General features: G+C 44.2%; 1 protein-coding gene across 1 annotated transcript in view; it reads left to right on the top strand.

The window, feature by feature from the left end:
• The window catches only part of LOC126254978 (carnitine O-palmitoyltransferase 1, liver isoform-like), a 159,988-nt gene extending 147,710 nt beyond the window's left edge, over positions 1-12,278 (top strand). Inside the window, exons 12-16 of the mRNA XM_049955355.1 lie at positions 8,013-8,124; positions 8,202-8,336; positions 8,587-8,721; positions 10,238-10,597; positions 10,702-12,278. Coding sequence (XP_049811312.1) covers positions 8,013-8,124; positions 8,202-8,336; positions 8,587-8,721; positions 10,238-10,597; positions 10,702-10,809 — 850 coding nt within the window. The 3' untranslated portion in view covers positions 10,810-12,278. The remainder of the gene's footprint in view (positions 1-8,012; positions 8,125-8,201; positions 8,337-8,586; positions 8,722-10,237; positions 10,598-10,701) is intronic.
• The last annotated feature ends 2,154 nt before the right edge of the window (positions 12,279-14,432 follow it).

Raw genomic sequence — 14,432 nt, 5'->3', positions numbered from 1 at the left:
TTGCCCTTCATTGCAGGCATTCTGGGCTTACATTTCACCAAGATATTGTTCACCCGCACAGGCGAGAGTTTCTACTCCTTGTCTTCATGCTTGGAAAACCATATCTTTGTCAGTAAGGTCGCCGGATCTCTCCCAAGTTGAGAATGTTTGGAGAATTATAGGCAGAACCCTCCAAACAACTCTGGATTTTGATCACCTAACGGCTCTGTTGGTTGGCACAGTATCCCTCAAAAAATGGCTCTGAGCACTATGGGACTTAACATCTATGGTCATCAGTCCCCTAGAACTTAGAACTACTTAAACCTAACTAACCTAAGGACAGCACACGACACCCAGTCATCACGAGGCAGAGAAAATCCCTGACCCCGCCGGGAATCGAACCCGGGAACCCGGGCGTGGGAAGCGAGAACGCTACCGCACGACCACGAGCTGCGGACCAGTATCCCTCAGGAGGACATTCAACAGGTCTGTCAGTCACTGCCATGCTTGCATAGGGGTCAGAGGTGGACGAAAGCGTTATTGAGTTGCTCAGTTTGTGAAGCTTTTTCTCTTGAATAAATCATCCAAATTGTCTGAAATTGTAATCACTTGTTTGACTGAACATTAAATCACCTGCCGATTTCCATCCCATTCGAATAATACCTTCGTGGTGCATCGTTTTTTTTCTCTCTTTTATTTTTCAGAATTAAAAAAAAAATTCAGATGCTTTTCCTCGGATAATCACAAGTAGCATGTTTATTATGCTTAACCAAACATCGGTGATATTGACATTAAATACCTATAGGAAATCACACAGCTGTGCTATGATCATGACTCTGCTTCTCAATATTACCAAAGGTTGACCAAAAAGCTCAGTTCACTTCGTCTGAAGTGCAACTACGCACCAACACAGACGCAAGCGGAGTTACATGAAGGCCACAACTGGGAAATTATGAGTGTTGCAGTAACAGGGGTTGTGGGCATTATCTTGCTGAAATATAAGCCGAGGATGGCTTAACTTGAAAGGCTCAATGCGGGGCATAGAATATGATAAACGTAACGCTGTGCTGTAAGGGTGCCGCGGAATCCCAAAATTCACCTCTTCCCAGGAAAGCAACTGCATCGAATGGTGGATGAAAACAGAAACATCACGGTGGTCCACTAAAGGGAGCAAATAAAATGGGCTATACTCCTGAGAGGACTGTGTCCATTGCAGCGAGTGTAAGTATTAACTGCATCAGATCGAAATTGAACCAAACCGTGAGCTTACGTGTATGACGGTGACCGTCCTGACTCCAGTTAATACCGAGATGCGTTTACCAGTCACCAAAAGGAATCACAACATTCGCAGAATCATTGACACGACCTAAGCTGGATATTACTACGTTATCTCACTAACTTTCTAATCATAGCACACGACTAACTTGCTGAGTGTCAACTGAAGAATTCGTTCATTACCCGCGGAAACAACCAACTGTGTTTCTTGTTCTTACAACAGCTTCGAACAATTTATTCTACTGTCCAAAAGCGAAGGTAGCATATTACATACATGGTGTAAACATCCCCAACTGTCTGGACACTTTTTTAGAGGAACGACAGCGATTAGCAACTACTATGCCATTACAGTGGTGATGCTTACCAAGTATAATGAGGTTATAAACAAACACAGGGGAATGTTTCTATTGTTTGGCAGACAAGACGGACAGTCGCTAGTATCCTCCCATAACCCGAAACAGTTCAGTGAGCCGTTAAGATACCAAATGAAGGATATTGTAAACGCAGGTGAGTAAAAAATTGAAATACTCTTCCCAGCATCTAGACAAAATCAAGTAGACTATGAAATAGAAGAAACTGCATCGGCAGAAAAGATTAGAATTTGGAAAATAGATTACTGTGGATGTTAGATGATGTGTCGGCAGCTGGGCCAACACCTTGTAGATCGAAGTGGCTGAAAGTGCACGCTAAACTAACGCAGACGGGCGTGAAGTACTGGAACATGAGACTTATTAATGAATAAGAAGAAAAGTACGTAGCTGGAATAATATACTTAACTTTATTCTCTTGTTGGAATACATCTCTTGAATAGTAGTAAGCTATAAGCACTGATACAAATGGCGCCTTGCTAGGTAGTAGCTATGGAATAAGCTGAAGGCTATTCTATCAGTCTCTCGGCAAATGAGAGGAAGACTTGGTAGGTCTGGTCGCAAGCTATGTCGTCCGTACAACTGGGGCGAGGTCATGTCCGTGTCTTGTGACCTGCCATGTGGTGGCGCTAGGATTGCGATTACACAGTGGCGACACGCGGGTCCGACATGTACTACAGGACCGCGGCCGATTTAAGTTACCACCTAGCAAGTGTGGTGTCTAGCGGTGACACCACATTCCTCCCCCGCAAATCGGCGAACGGTCGTGAGATAAGGCTTCCGCCCGCCGTGGGGAGGACCCCATGTTGACGTATGCGATGAGGTGGGGAGCCTAACAACAGGCGAGGCTGTGCCACCCGCACCCGGCCATTCGGTCCGAGGGGAGCTAGGAAACGCCTGCAAACCTAGCCCAGGGTGCACGTCAACATGAGGTGTATGCGCACGTAATGAGACAGAAGGGTCGACCTCCATGTGGTCGGAGCACCCGACGGGCGAAGACGACATCTGGTCCGGAGCGGGCAAGAGGTCCATGGCGGAGGACGGCCGGTCACGGGAAGCGAGCGGCGGCGCGTGACCCAGGGAGGCGCCAGGCGGTTGCAGCGACGCGTCCACTGCGGGCGGCGCCGGCGGCGGCTGCGGCGGCGGCGCGACGCCATGGGGCAAAATGGAAGGCAGCGTCGGCAACACCTGGGGATGAGGCGAGCCAGTAGATGGGTCCCCAAGGCGCTGACCTGACGGCTCCGTCGCTGAAAGCAGACGGGGAGCGGCAGAACCCAGGCGACGACAGAGGCGCAGCTGATTGAGATGCCGACGCACCTCACCAGAGGCCCCCAAAACCAAATACATCGCGCGGCCGAGGCAGCGAAGAATGCGCCCTGCGAGCCAACGCTGTGAACCGCGATAGTTGCGATAATAGACAACGTCGCCAGGAGCAAAAACAGGAGTCTGCCGCTGCACAGGAACCTGATGTGGCGGATGCAGCAAAGACATCAGGGTGCGATGAGATCGACCATGGAGCAATTCAGCCGGCGAGCGACCATCGCGGGGCTGAGAGCGATACGATGACAAAAAGAGTAACAAAGCGTCCTCCCGAGAATGCGATTCTTTCAATTTCAACATCTGTGACTTGAAAGTCCGGACCAATCGTTCAGCGGCACCGTTTGACTGAGGCGAAAACGGCGCGGACGTCAGATGTTTAATACCATTGGCCTTGCAGAATGACTGAAATTCTGCGGACATGAATTGTGGGCCATTGTCGGAAACAATAGTCTGCGGAAGACCTTCAATGCAAAAGATAGCAGACAAGGCTTGGATTGTGGCAGAAGACGTCGTGGAAGACATCCGGACAACAAAAGGAAAATTACTGAAAGCATCGACCACAACCAACCATCGAGCATTCCAGAATGGACCAGCAAAATCGATGTGCAAGCGTTGCCAAGGGGAAGTGGCTTTCGGCCATGCAAAGAATTTACGCGGCGGTGCGGATTGGTGTTCGGCACACGCCACGCAAGAGGAGCACATATTCGTAATCGCAGCATCGATTCCGAACCAAGTACAGTGCTGACGAGCAAGTTGTTTCGTACGCACTATACCCCAATGTCCTTGGTGAAGAAGCTTTAAGACAGAGGACTGCAACGAACGTGGGACCACGACTCGGGATTGATCATTATCAGAACGCAACAACAAAACACCACGTCGTACAAAAAGTCTCTCCTTGTGAGCAAAAAAACGGCGAACCAAAGGATCCTCGATCCGTGACTTTGACAAGGGCCATTGCGTAGCAACAAAACGCAAAACAGTAGCAAGGACAGGGTCAGCAGCTGTGGCTGTAGCTACACGACGAAAATCAATCGGAAACGATGCGACCACGTCATCGGCCTCCGAATCAATGAACATGCAAGCAAGTTCGGAAGAATCGAATGCTTTATCCTCAGCAACAGGCAAACGGGACAACGCATCAGCGTTGCCGTGCTTAGCAGTGGACCGATACAAGATAGCGTAGCGGTACTGCGAGAGAAAAAGTGACCAGCGAATGAATTTCTGCGCTGTACGTGGAGGTACAGGCTTGTGCGGATGAAAAAGCGATGTCAACGGTTTGTGGTCTGTGATGATGGTAAAGTGACGACCATACAAGAAGTCATGGAACTTGGTAACACCAAACACGAGAGCTAAAGCTTCTTTCTCTATCTGTGAATAATTTCTTTGCGCAGATGAGAGCAATTTGGACGCAAAGGCAATAGGGCGATCATGCGAGCCATCTTTGTGCGCAAGCACAGCACCGATCCCGCAATCCGATGCATCTACCATCAACAAAAGGGGTTTTCGGGGATCGAATGGCGTAAGGCAAGTATTTGAAAGTAACGCCGATTTCAACTGGCGAAAGGCGCGTTCGCATTCCGTCGTCCAGACGAACGGAACACCTTTACGGCGTAAGCGATGAAGCGGAGCTGAAATGGAAGAAGCATTGCGCAAAAATTTATGATAATAATTTATTTTACCCAACACACTCTGTAGCTGTTTCAAATCTTGCGGAGCAGGTAAGTCCTGTATGGCACGGAGGTGCTCTGGACTCGGATGTATACCTTGGGCATTTATGACATGCCCCAGGTAGGGTAAGTCCCGAGCAAAGAACACACATTTGTCCTTTCTCAAGCGAAGACCATTCTGACGCAATACCTGAAATAATGTTCGGAGATTTTGCAAATGTTCGGCTTCTGTCTGTCCGGAGATCACAATATCGTCCAGATAGTTCGCAGCAGTAGGGACCGACGCACAAATAGTTTGTAAATATTGCTGAAACAAAGCAGGGGCGGATGCACACCCGAATGGCAGTCTTTTGAAGCGATACAAGCCAAGATGCGTGTTTACCACCAAGACGCGCTGAGAGTCTTCGTCCACAGGTATCTGCAAGTACGCATCTGCTAGGTCCAATTTTGAAAAATATTTTCCCGGGCACAGTTTGTCAAAAAGATCTTCCGGGCGGGGCAAAGGAAAAGTAGCAGTCACAAGTTGTGGATTCACAGTGGCCTTGAAGTCCACACAAAGTCTCAGTTTTCCGGAAGGTTTTGGCAAAATTACTAAGGGTGAGGCCCAGAGAGAAGCCTGCACACGTTCAATTACACCTTGAGATTCTAAATCGGCCAATGTTCTTGCGACCCCATCACGCAATGCGTGGGGAACATTGCGCGCTCTGAAAAATGTCGGTTGCGCGTTGTCTTTCAATTCCAAATGTGCTTGATAGTTCTTAGCGCAACCAAGGCCCGGTGCAAAAATGTCTGCAAATTCTTCACAAAGACTAGAAACACTGGCGGAAGGCACAGTCTGATTCACTGATAGGACCTGATTTACTATAGACAAATTAAACAATTGAAACAAATCTAAGCCAAACAAGTTCACTGCAGTAGAAGAACGAAGAACGTAAAATGATACAAGTTTTGTTTGTCCCTTGTATGTTGCAAGAAGGCTGCACTGACCTAACACAGGGATCTGCTGTCCTGAGTAACTAGTTAACTTAACATTTGCGGCACGCAATGGCGGTTTGCCCAGTTGTTTGTACGTGTCGTGATTGAGCAACGAAACTGCAGCTCCGGTATCGAGCTGGAATGGGATCACTTTGCCTTCAAAGTCTAAGTCCACAAAAAGTTTATTGTCCTGCTGACGACAAGAGCGACTGTCACGTGCAATTTGAACTGATACAGGTACAGAAGCACTTGCGACTTTACGGGAGTTCCTGCGACGTCGACACACACTTTGGGTGGGACGAACACAGTCACTGTTAGCTAAAGTGTCACTGGACGGGTGGGAATGAACTACATTAATGTCCATGGGCGAAGGTCCACGAGCCTGATTGTCCTGGGTTCGATTCCGGCGCGAAGCAAAAGGCCTGGAATTATTGCGATTGTCTGATCTAAGCTTTTTCTGGCCAACACTTTGTACATGTCCTTTCTTTTGACAGTAAAAGCAAATAGCTTGGCGTGACGGGCAATTTTCACGCGAATGTCTAGTTGCACACCGCGGGCATGATTTCACTGCAGTTGCTTGCTTACGCGGCGCACGTGTTTGCGAGCGCGGCTGCGACGGGCGCGAGGGCCGCTTAGCGTCCCGTGCAGCGGGCCCGGCGGGCTGATTAATGTGACACACTGCTGGCGAAGTTTCAAATGAGTCCTGAGCAAAGTCAAGTGTGTCTTGCCTATCCAATATGTCTATCACTTGTTGAAGGGAGGGATTTACGAGTTTCAAAATCTGTTCCCGTATGCGAACATCAGAAACGTTCTGTGCTATTGCATCACGCACCATAGTATCTGAATATGGGAGGCCACATTCACATTCAAAGGCGCACTCCCTAGTAAGTCCTTGCAAAGTTGCAACCCACTCCCTATTAGTCTGACCGGCCGTACGTTTTGTACGAAAGAACGTATACCGTTTTGCAACTACATTGACTGTTTCTTTGAAATAGGCATCTAAAGCAGACAAAATTTCTTCGTAGGACAGAGTTGCTACGTCGCGTCGGGGAAACAATTTCACTATCACACGGTAGGTAGACACACCGACACAAGAAAGCAAAAACGGCTGCCGCTCTTTACCTTGAATTCTGTATGCTGCGAGATGAAACTGGAACTGGCTGGCCCACTCAGTCCAGGTTTCGCACGTGGCCTCAAAGGGCCTAAATGGCGGTGCGACAGCGTTGTGTGGCTGCGGTAGCGATGAAGCGGCGGCTGCCGCATCGGTTTGCAGCGCACGTTGACCCTGGACGAGCTGTCCAAGGGCTTCCAATAACGCCTGCGTCTGCTGATTCTGCAAGCGAAAAAATTCGGACAGTACATCTGGAGATTGTGGCGAAGCCATGACACAAGCAAATCAGAGCACAAAAAGGGAAAAAGAACAAATCAGTCCAAAGCAGAAAAAACACTTTCTCTCGTCGCCATGTGATGTGTCGGCAGCTGGGCCAACACCTTGTAGATCGAAGTGGCTGAAAGTGCACGCTAAACTAACGCAGACGGGCGTGAAGTACTGGAACATGAGACTTATTAATGAATAAGAAGAAAAGTACGTAGCTGGAATAATATACTTAACTTTATTCTCTTGTTGGAATACATCTCTTGAATAGTAGTAAGCTATAAGCACTGATACAAATGGCGCCTTGCTAGGTAGTAGCTATGGAATAAGCTGAAGGCTATTCTATCAGTCTCTCGGCAAATGAGAGGAAGACTTGGTAGGTCTGGTCGCAAGCTATGTCGTCCGTACAACTGGGGCGAGGTCATGTCCGTGTCTTGTGACCTGCCATGTGGTGGCGCTAGGATTGCGATTACACAGTGGCGACACGCGGGTCCGACATGTACTACAGGACCGCGGCCGATTTAAGTTACCACCTAGCAAGTGTGGTGTCTAGCGGTGACACCACATTAGATACAGGACGTAAATAGAAATGAAAAGATTATGTATGTAAGGGTGACATAAACCTCTCAGAATAATGATGGTTAAGGAAATCAAAACGAAACGAGAAAGTTCAACTCAAATGTATCAAGTGTAAACGTTAGAGTTTAAACATTTCGTAAATTCGAGAATAATTGTATAAATTCCTATTTTGTAGGAAGCTGTTGTACGTCCTATAAGAAATTCTAATTCTGAAACTAAACGTGTATGTGAAACATACAGTACGTAAATATTGTGTGGATGATCGCAGAATTATGTAAATAATCCTGACTGTTTGTAGTCTGAAGCTCGAAATGAAATGGTAGTTCTGAATATCCACAGTTTCTGGTGTATATGGAAGTCTACGTTTTAATATTCGTTTTATACTTGCATTCGATAATATGCGTATAATGAATTTAATAGCTGTTTGATACAGATTAAGATACTTTCGATTTATTCAGTCTTTCTGTGTTATAGTTATAGGCCAGATGGGCATACTGCAGGAACTCCGAAAGTCGTTCCTCCTCCACCAACGCGACTGCAATGGGATTTGGAAGACTGTGTTGATGCTATCGAGTCTTCATACCAGGTAACATAGATCGAAAATTCTGGTGTAGTAACTTGTGTGAAGTAATTACCTCTTCACTTTCTTTTTCGTTGTTTAAGGTTGCCTGCGAACTCATCAGTGATCTAGACTTACGGATCCTATATCACAACGCATATGGGAAAGGTTTCATCAAACAGTGCGGAGTAAGTCCGGACGCATACATTCAGATGGCCCTACAACTGGCTTATTACAGGGTACGTGCACATCTACAATAGACGGTGACACAGGCAAAAGGAGCAGTTAGAATTATAAGCTATATTAATTACCTATTTATATATACCCTCTTACATCATGTAAATCTGAGCTAAAAGGTATCAATTTCTGCCTTAGCAATAACAAATATGATAATGTTTGTTACAAAATCAACTGAGAGATATTTAGTCTTCTATTAGAATGCATGTTAAGAAAACCATTGTTAAATTTAAAAATTCGAATATTTTACAGGACGTTGGGAAGTTCACTCTCACGTACGAGACTTCGACGACGAGGTTGTATCTTAAAGGCCGGACAGAAACCGTTCGCCCGTGTACGATGGAATCTGTTGCCTGGGTGAAAGCCATGACGGATAAGAACTACCCCGTACGTAGACCCATTTAACGACATGTCAACATCTTCTGAGTTTTATGTTAACATTTATAATAGTTGTAGCCATTACTCTTTGACATTAATATTTGTGCATTACATATATTCATTATGCGCGTTTCTTCAGTACAGAGAATGACTTGTGTTTACACATTTTTCTTGTGAGATGGACAGTTTCAAAATTAAGTGTAACAGTCACACATGTTCCGAAGACAACTGACGGCCACTGGAAATTATGAGTCTCTCCCCCACATACGTGAGACGTCACTAACGTATGTTTTCTCCTTAATATTTTCTGTTCCCTACTGGTGGCTTTATGTGAGGGATGAATCGTGTTCATTGAGAGACAATATATAGTCGCAGTTTATCATTTATACAGACTTTCAAAAGAAACAAATGACAGGAAATAACTACCAGTGAAAAATAAAGTATTCACTTCTAAACATATTCTTAGATGCACAGTCATCATAAGTGAACCAGTACCTTACATATATTCGAGAATATTATCTTTTTTAATGATCTTTTAGTTTGGACCACTTATTTTGCGACATGACGACAAAGAAAAAATCTACCATGATGATGTTCAAGTAAATATTCTATCAAACACTTGGTGCGATTTAAGAAAATTCAGAAATCTAAATCTGTGTGCTCGAACTAGAATTGTACATTTCCTCGCAAACTAGAACCACCTGCTCTACTCTGACACCAACACGCTTAGATAAATTAACGTGCCTAAAATTTTATGCAATTCTCTTTGAAAATAGTATACTTAAGTGCTCGGTACATTGGCCTAATAGTTACCATCAGAGTTATCGCTTTTCTCGGTTACCACTCGATTATTCATGGAACTATTCTGCAGATCTGCTACACGTCAAATATTGAGAAGCCAACTCCTTTCATGTGAGTAAGCAACCTCTGTGTTCTGGAGGAATATTCAGTGCTCCAGAGAAGTGACGATCACACTGAGAGATTAAAATTGTGTACAGAATGGAGCGTTAAGATTTCACATTTCTCCTTTCCCGGGGATGGTTCAGTTAGTAGCATATTGTCCGAGAATGTCAAAAATAGTGTTGAGACCCGATTCGATATACAGGTCTAATCTGTTAATGTGATCAATAGGTTATATTCGATTCGCTTTATGTCAACATTCTCCAGGACACATCCTCCGTTCATTGAAACAAATCTCTGGCACCAGTATCCATAATGCCTATTTTTCTTCCTGGAAGCTGTCCTGTCGACTGACAGGATTATACTGACAAGAATGGATATGGTGTGCCTATTTTTCTTCCTGGAAGCTGTCCTGTCGACTGACAGGATTATACTGACAAGAATGGATATGGTGTTTCCTATATCATCTCTGGAGGAGTTATTCCACGGATCTAATCACTGTTTTTGTTTAATGTTGATAATTTTTAGACAGTTCGTTTTCCCTTTTTATATTACGTTAATCTAGCCAGTAGAGTTCATTATATTATGGAACACTGCATATTAACAGCAAAGCTTTCTTGTGCAGGTGGAAGATAAGATGTCTCTACTGAAGGCAGCATGTGCAGTGCACATAAAAAGCTGCAAAGACGCCATGTGTGGTAAAGGAGTCGACCGCCATCTTTTCTGCCTATACATTTTGTCAAAGTATTTGAAGACTGAGTCTCCATTCCTTCAGGAGGCACTTAGTGAACCATGGCGACTGTCGACGTCTCAGACACCACACAACCAGATAGGAAAGGCGGACCCTAGGAAAATTCCCAACTGTATTACGCCAGCAGGGGGCTTTGGTCCTACTGACAAGGATGGATACGGAGTTTCCTATATCATCTCTGGAGAAGATGTACTCTTCTTCCACGTAACAAGCAAGCGCAGCTCACCTGTAACGGTCAGTATCGTCACATTTCGTATAAGATGTATAACTGTTTTGGATATTTACGTGTACTTTTTAGAAAAAAAAATGTATTAACACTGGCATCCTCCTATTTTCAGGACTCCACCAGATTTAGTAATGGTATCAAAACCGCTCTTACGGATATGAGGAATTTGTTTCTGCAATGGAAGGAGATAAATAAAGAGAAGAAAGCTTTTAAAACGTGAGGTACGAGAAGGTCCTGGATTGGTGAACGTATCAGAAAATGTGCAAAAAAACGTGGTTCCACTACGGATGTATATAATAAACAATTTTTTTTACGCTGTGAAAATTCCGCATCCACATACTTTTTCCACCACGTAACGTCAAGCAGCAAACAGATGACGATTGCCGATGATAATTGACAGTATTCCTTCAGTATCTGGAGACAAGCAGATTTTCTCTGGAGAAAACCGTGTGACGTATGAAGCAAAACTCGTTTAGTCGTTGTCTTCAGAGCACAAATATATTAGAATGTTATGCATCACGCTTTTGATAGCGCTCCGCTCCATCTGCGACCATGTTCTGTTTAGCCTGCTGCAAATGACATTTTAGACAATTGCAACAATGTTGAATACCTAGCAGAGCCGTCTAAGACTACAGTGGGATATTTGGTCTCACATGATCCTCAGCTTGTCAGTAGCTCAGTATGATATCGCGTCAGTTATTTCTGTTTACGTCCAACAGTCTAAGAACCGGACGGATGACGTCATACAGCTATCTGGATAGTACAATCTAGGCAAAATGCTCAAGATCGTGTGCAACATAGCACTACTTCTAACGCTACCTACTTTGAACCATTTTCATTGCATACGGTTGTCGAGGAAAGCAACTTATTGCCGAAAAAAGTACTGTTTATCATTTATGGAAATTTTTTCCAGTAACTTCCAATATCATTATCAAGGCAATATAAAAATCTACAAACTATAATTAAGCTTGTGCAAACGTCTGGGGCGCAGAGGAGTACATGGGGCTTTGGATGTTCCCTAGAGCCTCGTCTGCTGCAAATAGAAATTGTAATAGTTAAAGCAGCAGAAACTACAGATTGTGGCCACGACTATACATGCAGCTGCCCACCAGCGAGAGGAAGACTGTTTGTCTCCGTACCATGAGTGCCGGAAGCTAGCTGGAGAGTGTGAAAAGTAACCGTGCAGGCGAACATGTCAGTCCGACAAAATGGACAGTGATCTCATCGGGTGCCATGTAAGGAGGTCCGAAAGCATTTTCTGTGACTGTGGGCGGAAGCCACAGAAAACACGTGGCTGCTGGGGCGAGTACTCACAGGGAAGTACTAGCCACCGCCGCAGACTGATCAACAGCTTCATGGCGGTAGCTCAGGTAGCTCAGCAGAGTTGCTTACGTTTTCGGTGGCACGAAGAGCAACGCCAAACCCACCAATCACTGCAGTTAGTCTGCATGAAGAATTTTCTTTTCTAGGTCAACTTACTCCAGTCAGTACAAGAAGTCTAGAAAAATGTCAATGACCAATGAAAGAAACTGAATTCCCGACAAATATTACGTTATACCCTGAACTACTGTCGATGGTATAAAATATGTTTCTCGATGTATCCTGTGAGAGTGATATTTATTTGTAAAGTTGTTACATTTATAATAAACTGTTACCAGGTTCTATGAATAAAAGTTATGCGGATCGCCAGCTGTGTTGTACATCATTAGATGTGAAACCCTAATGCATATTTTTCCCATCTTACTTTCCACATTCACTTTTTTACTGTCTCTTTCTCACTCCTACCTTTAGGCTCTACAAACAAAAGCCTCTCATTAATATGTAAATATTTTGTTCCACTAAGATGAAACAATATGGAGTAATATCGGCGTATCTCCAAAATCAAATTACATTCGACTGCTGAGTTTCAAACGTGGTTACCCATAATACTCTCGATTAGCCTCCAGGGAGGCTTTTCATCAGTTCGTCAACGATCTGATTTCGTAGTGAAATATGGCAACGTAATCCTGGATGTTATTTTGGTTTTCCTTCTGAAGTCTGATTTGATGCAGCTCTCCGAGCTTAGCGCGTATCTATCTTGTGTAATCCTCTTCATCTCCGAAAAACTACTACAACCTTCAACCATTTGAATCTGCTTACAGTATTAATCCCTTGGTCGACCACTACGATTTTTGTCCCCCCCCCCCCCCCCTCCCCCCTCCGTCAGCCACCTCCGAAAACTGAGGATTCCTTGATGCTTCAGAAAGTGCTCTATCAATCGATCCCTTCTTTTAGTCAAGTTGTGTCATAAATTTCTATCTTCCCCAGTTACATTCAGGACACTATGCACACTCATACCAGGCTGTTCACCCGAGATTTATTTCGTCATCTCTTCATTAGTTACTAGACCTACCTCTTTAATTTCAGCACTTTCCCGTAGTACCACATTTCAAAAGCTTCACTTATCTTCTGGTCTGTATGGCCTGTCGTCCACTTTTCACTTCCCTAGAAGACTGCACTCCAGACAAATACGTTCAGAAAAAGCTTACTAATCAATTAAATTTATATTAGATATTAAGAGATTCCTTTTTTTTTCAGAAATGTTTTTTGTTACAGCCAGTCTGCATTTTATATGCTCTCTACTTCGACCATTCTCAGTTATTGTACTGTTCTATTGGCAAATCTCATCTACTACTTCCTGTGTGTAGTTTCCTGATCTAATTCCTTCAGCATCGCCTGATTGAGTTCAGATGCATTCCAGTGCCCTTATATCGTTGTTCTCGATGTTCATCTTCTAACTTATTTTCAAGAAACATTCCGTTTCGTTTAAATGTATTCCAAGTCCTTTGCTGACTCTGGAAGAATTTAAATGTCATCGGCAAACCTTGAAATTTTTATTTCTTTTCTTTGAAATTTTATTCCCTTTCCAATTTTCTCCTCGGTATCCTTTACTGCTTTCTCAATGTACTGACTGAATAACATCTAGTGTAAACTGCAGCCCTACCTCACGAACACTGCTTCCCTTACATGTCCGTTGGACGTTATAACTGCAGTGTGGTTTCTGCACAAGTTATAAATAACACTTCGTTTCCTGTAGCTTATCACTGCTGCCTTCATAACTTGAAAGAGCGTATTCCAGTCAACATTGTCAAAAACTTTCTCTAAGTCTAAAAATGCCGTAAACTTAGATTCTCAGATAAACTGCAGGATCAATATTGCTAGTGGTTTCCTAAATTCCTCTAGAAGCCAAACTGGTTTTCCCCGAGGTCATCTTCTACCGGTCTTTCCATTCTTGCGTAACTGAATGGAGTGAGAATTCTGCAGTTACGACTTATTAAATTGCTAGTTCGGTAACATTCATACCTGCCAGCGGCTGCCTTATGGAGAATTATTAGAGTCTCCTTGAAGCCTGAGGATGTTTAGTCTGTCTCCACATATCTTGTAAACAAGCTGGAAGAGTTTTGTAGCGATTTGCTCTCCGAATGATGTCAATTGCTCTGAAAGAATTTAGCCTACACCAGGGGCCCTGTTATGAGTTTGGTCTTTCAGTTCTCTATCAAATTCTTCCCTCAGTATCGGATCTCCCATCTCACCTTCATCTATGTCCTCTACTTTTTGTATAATGGTGCTGTAAGCTGTGATGCAAGCAGTGTAGCTGGCTGATATACTGCGGGTCGCAAAATCGAACCCGACCACCACCAATTATTTGTTATTTATCGTTTCTGGAAGGTTCTCGAAATATCTTATGGTTGAAATGTCTGTATATTATGGAATATTCGATGTTGTACAAACAGCAGCACTCTTCGTCCAGGAATTCAGTTGTGTTCTGGCTGTACGTCAATGTTCGTATAAACGTTCTTCCAG

The sequence above is a fragment of the Schistocerca nitens genome, chromosome 1 (genome assembly GCF_023898315.1).
Source record: "Schistocerca nitens isolate TAMUIC-IGC-003100 chromosome 1, iqSchNite1.1, whole genome shotgun sequence".
Taxonomy (NCBI): domain Eukaryota; kingdom Metazoa; phylum Arthropoda; class Insecta; order Orthoptera; family Acrididae; genus Schistocerca; species Schistocerca nitens.
The sequence above is the reverse complement of the archived record's forward strand: the minus strand, read 5'-3'. Positions and strand labels throughout refer to the sequence as shown.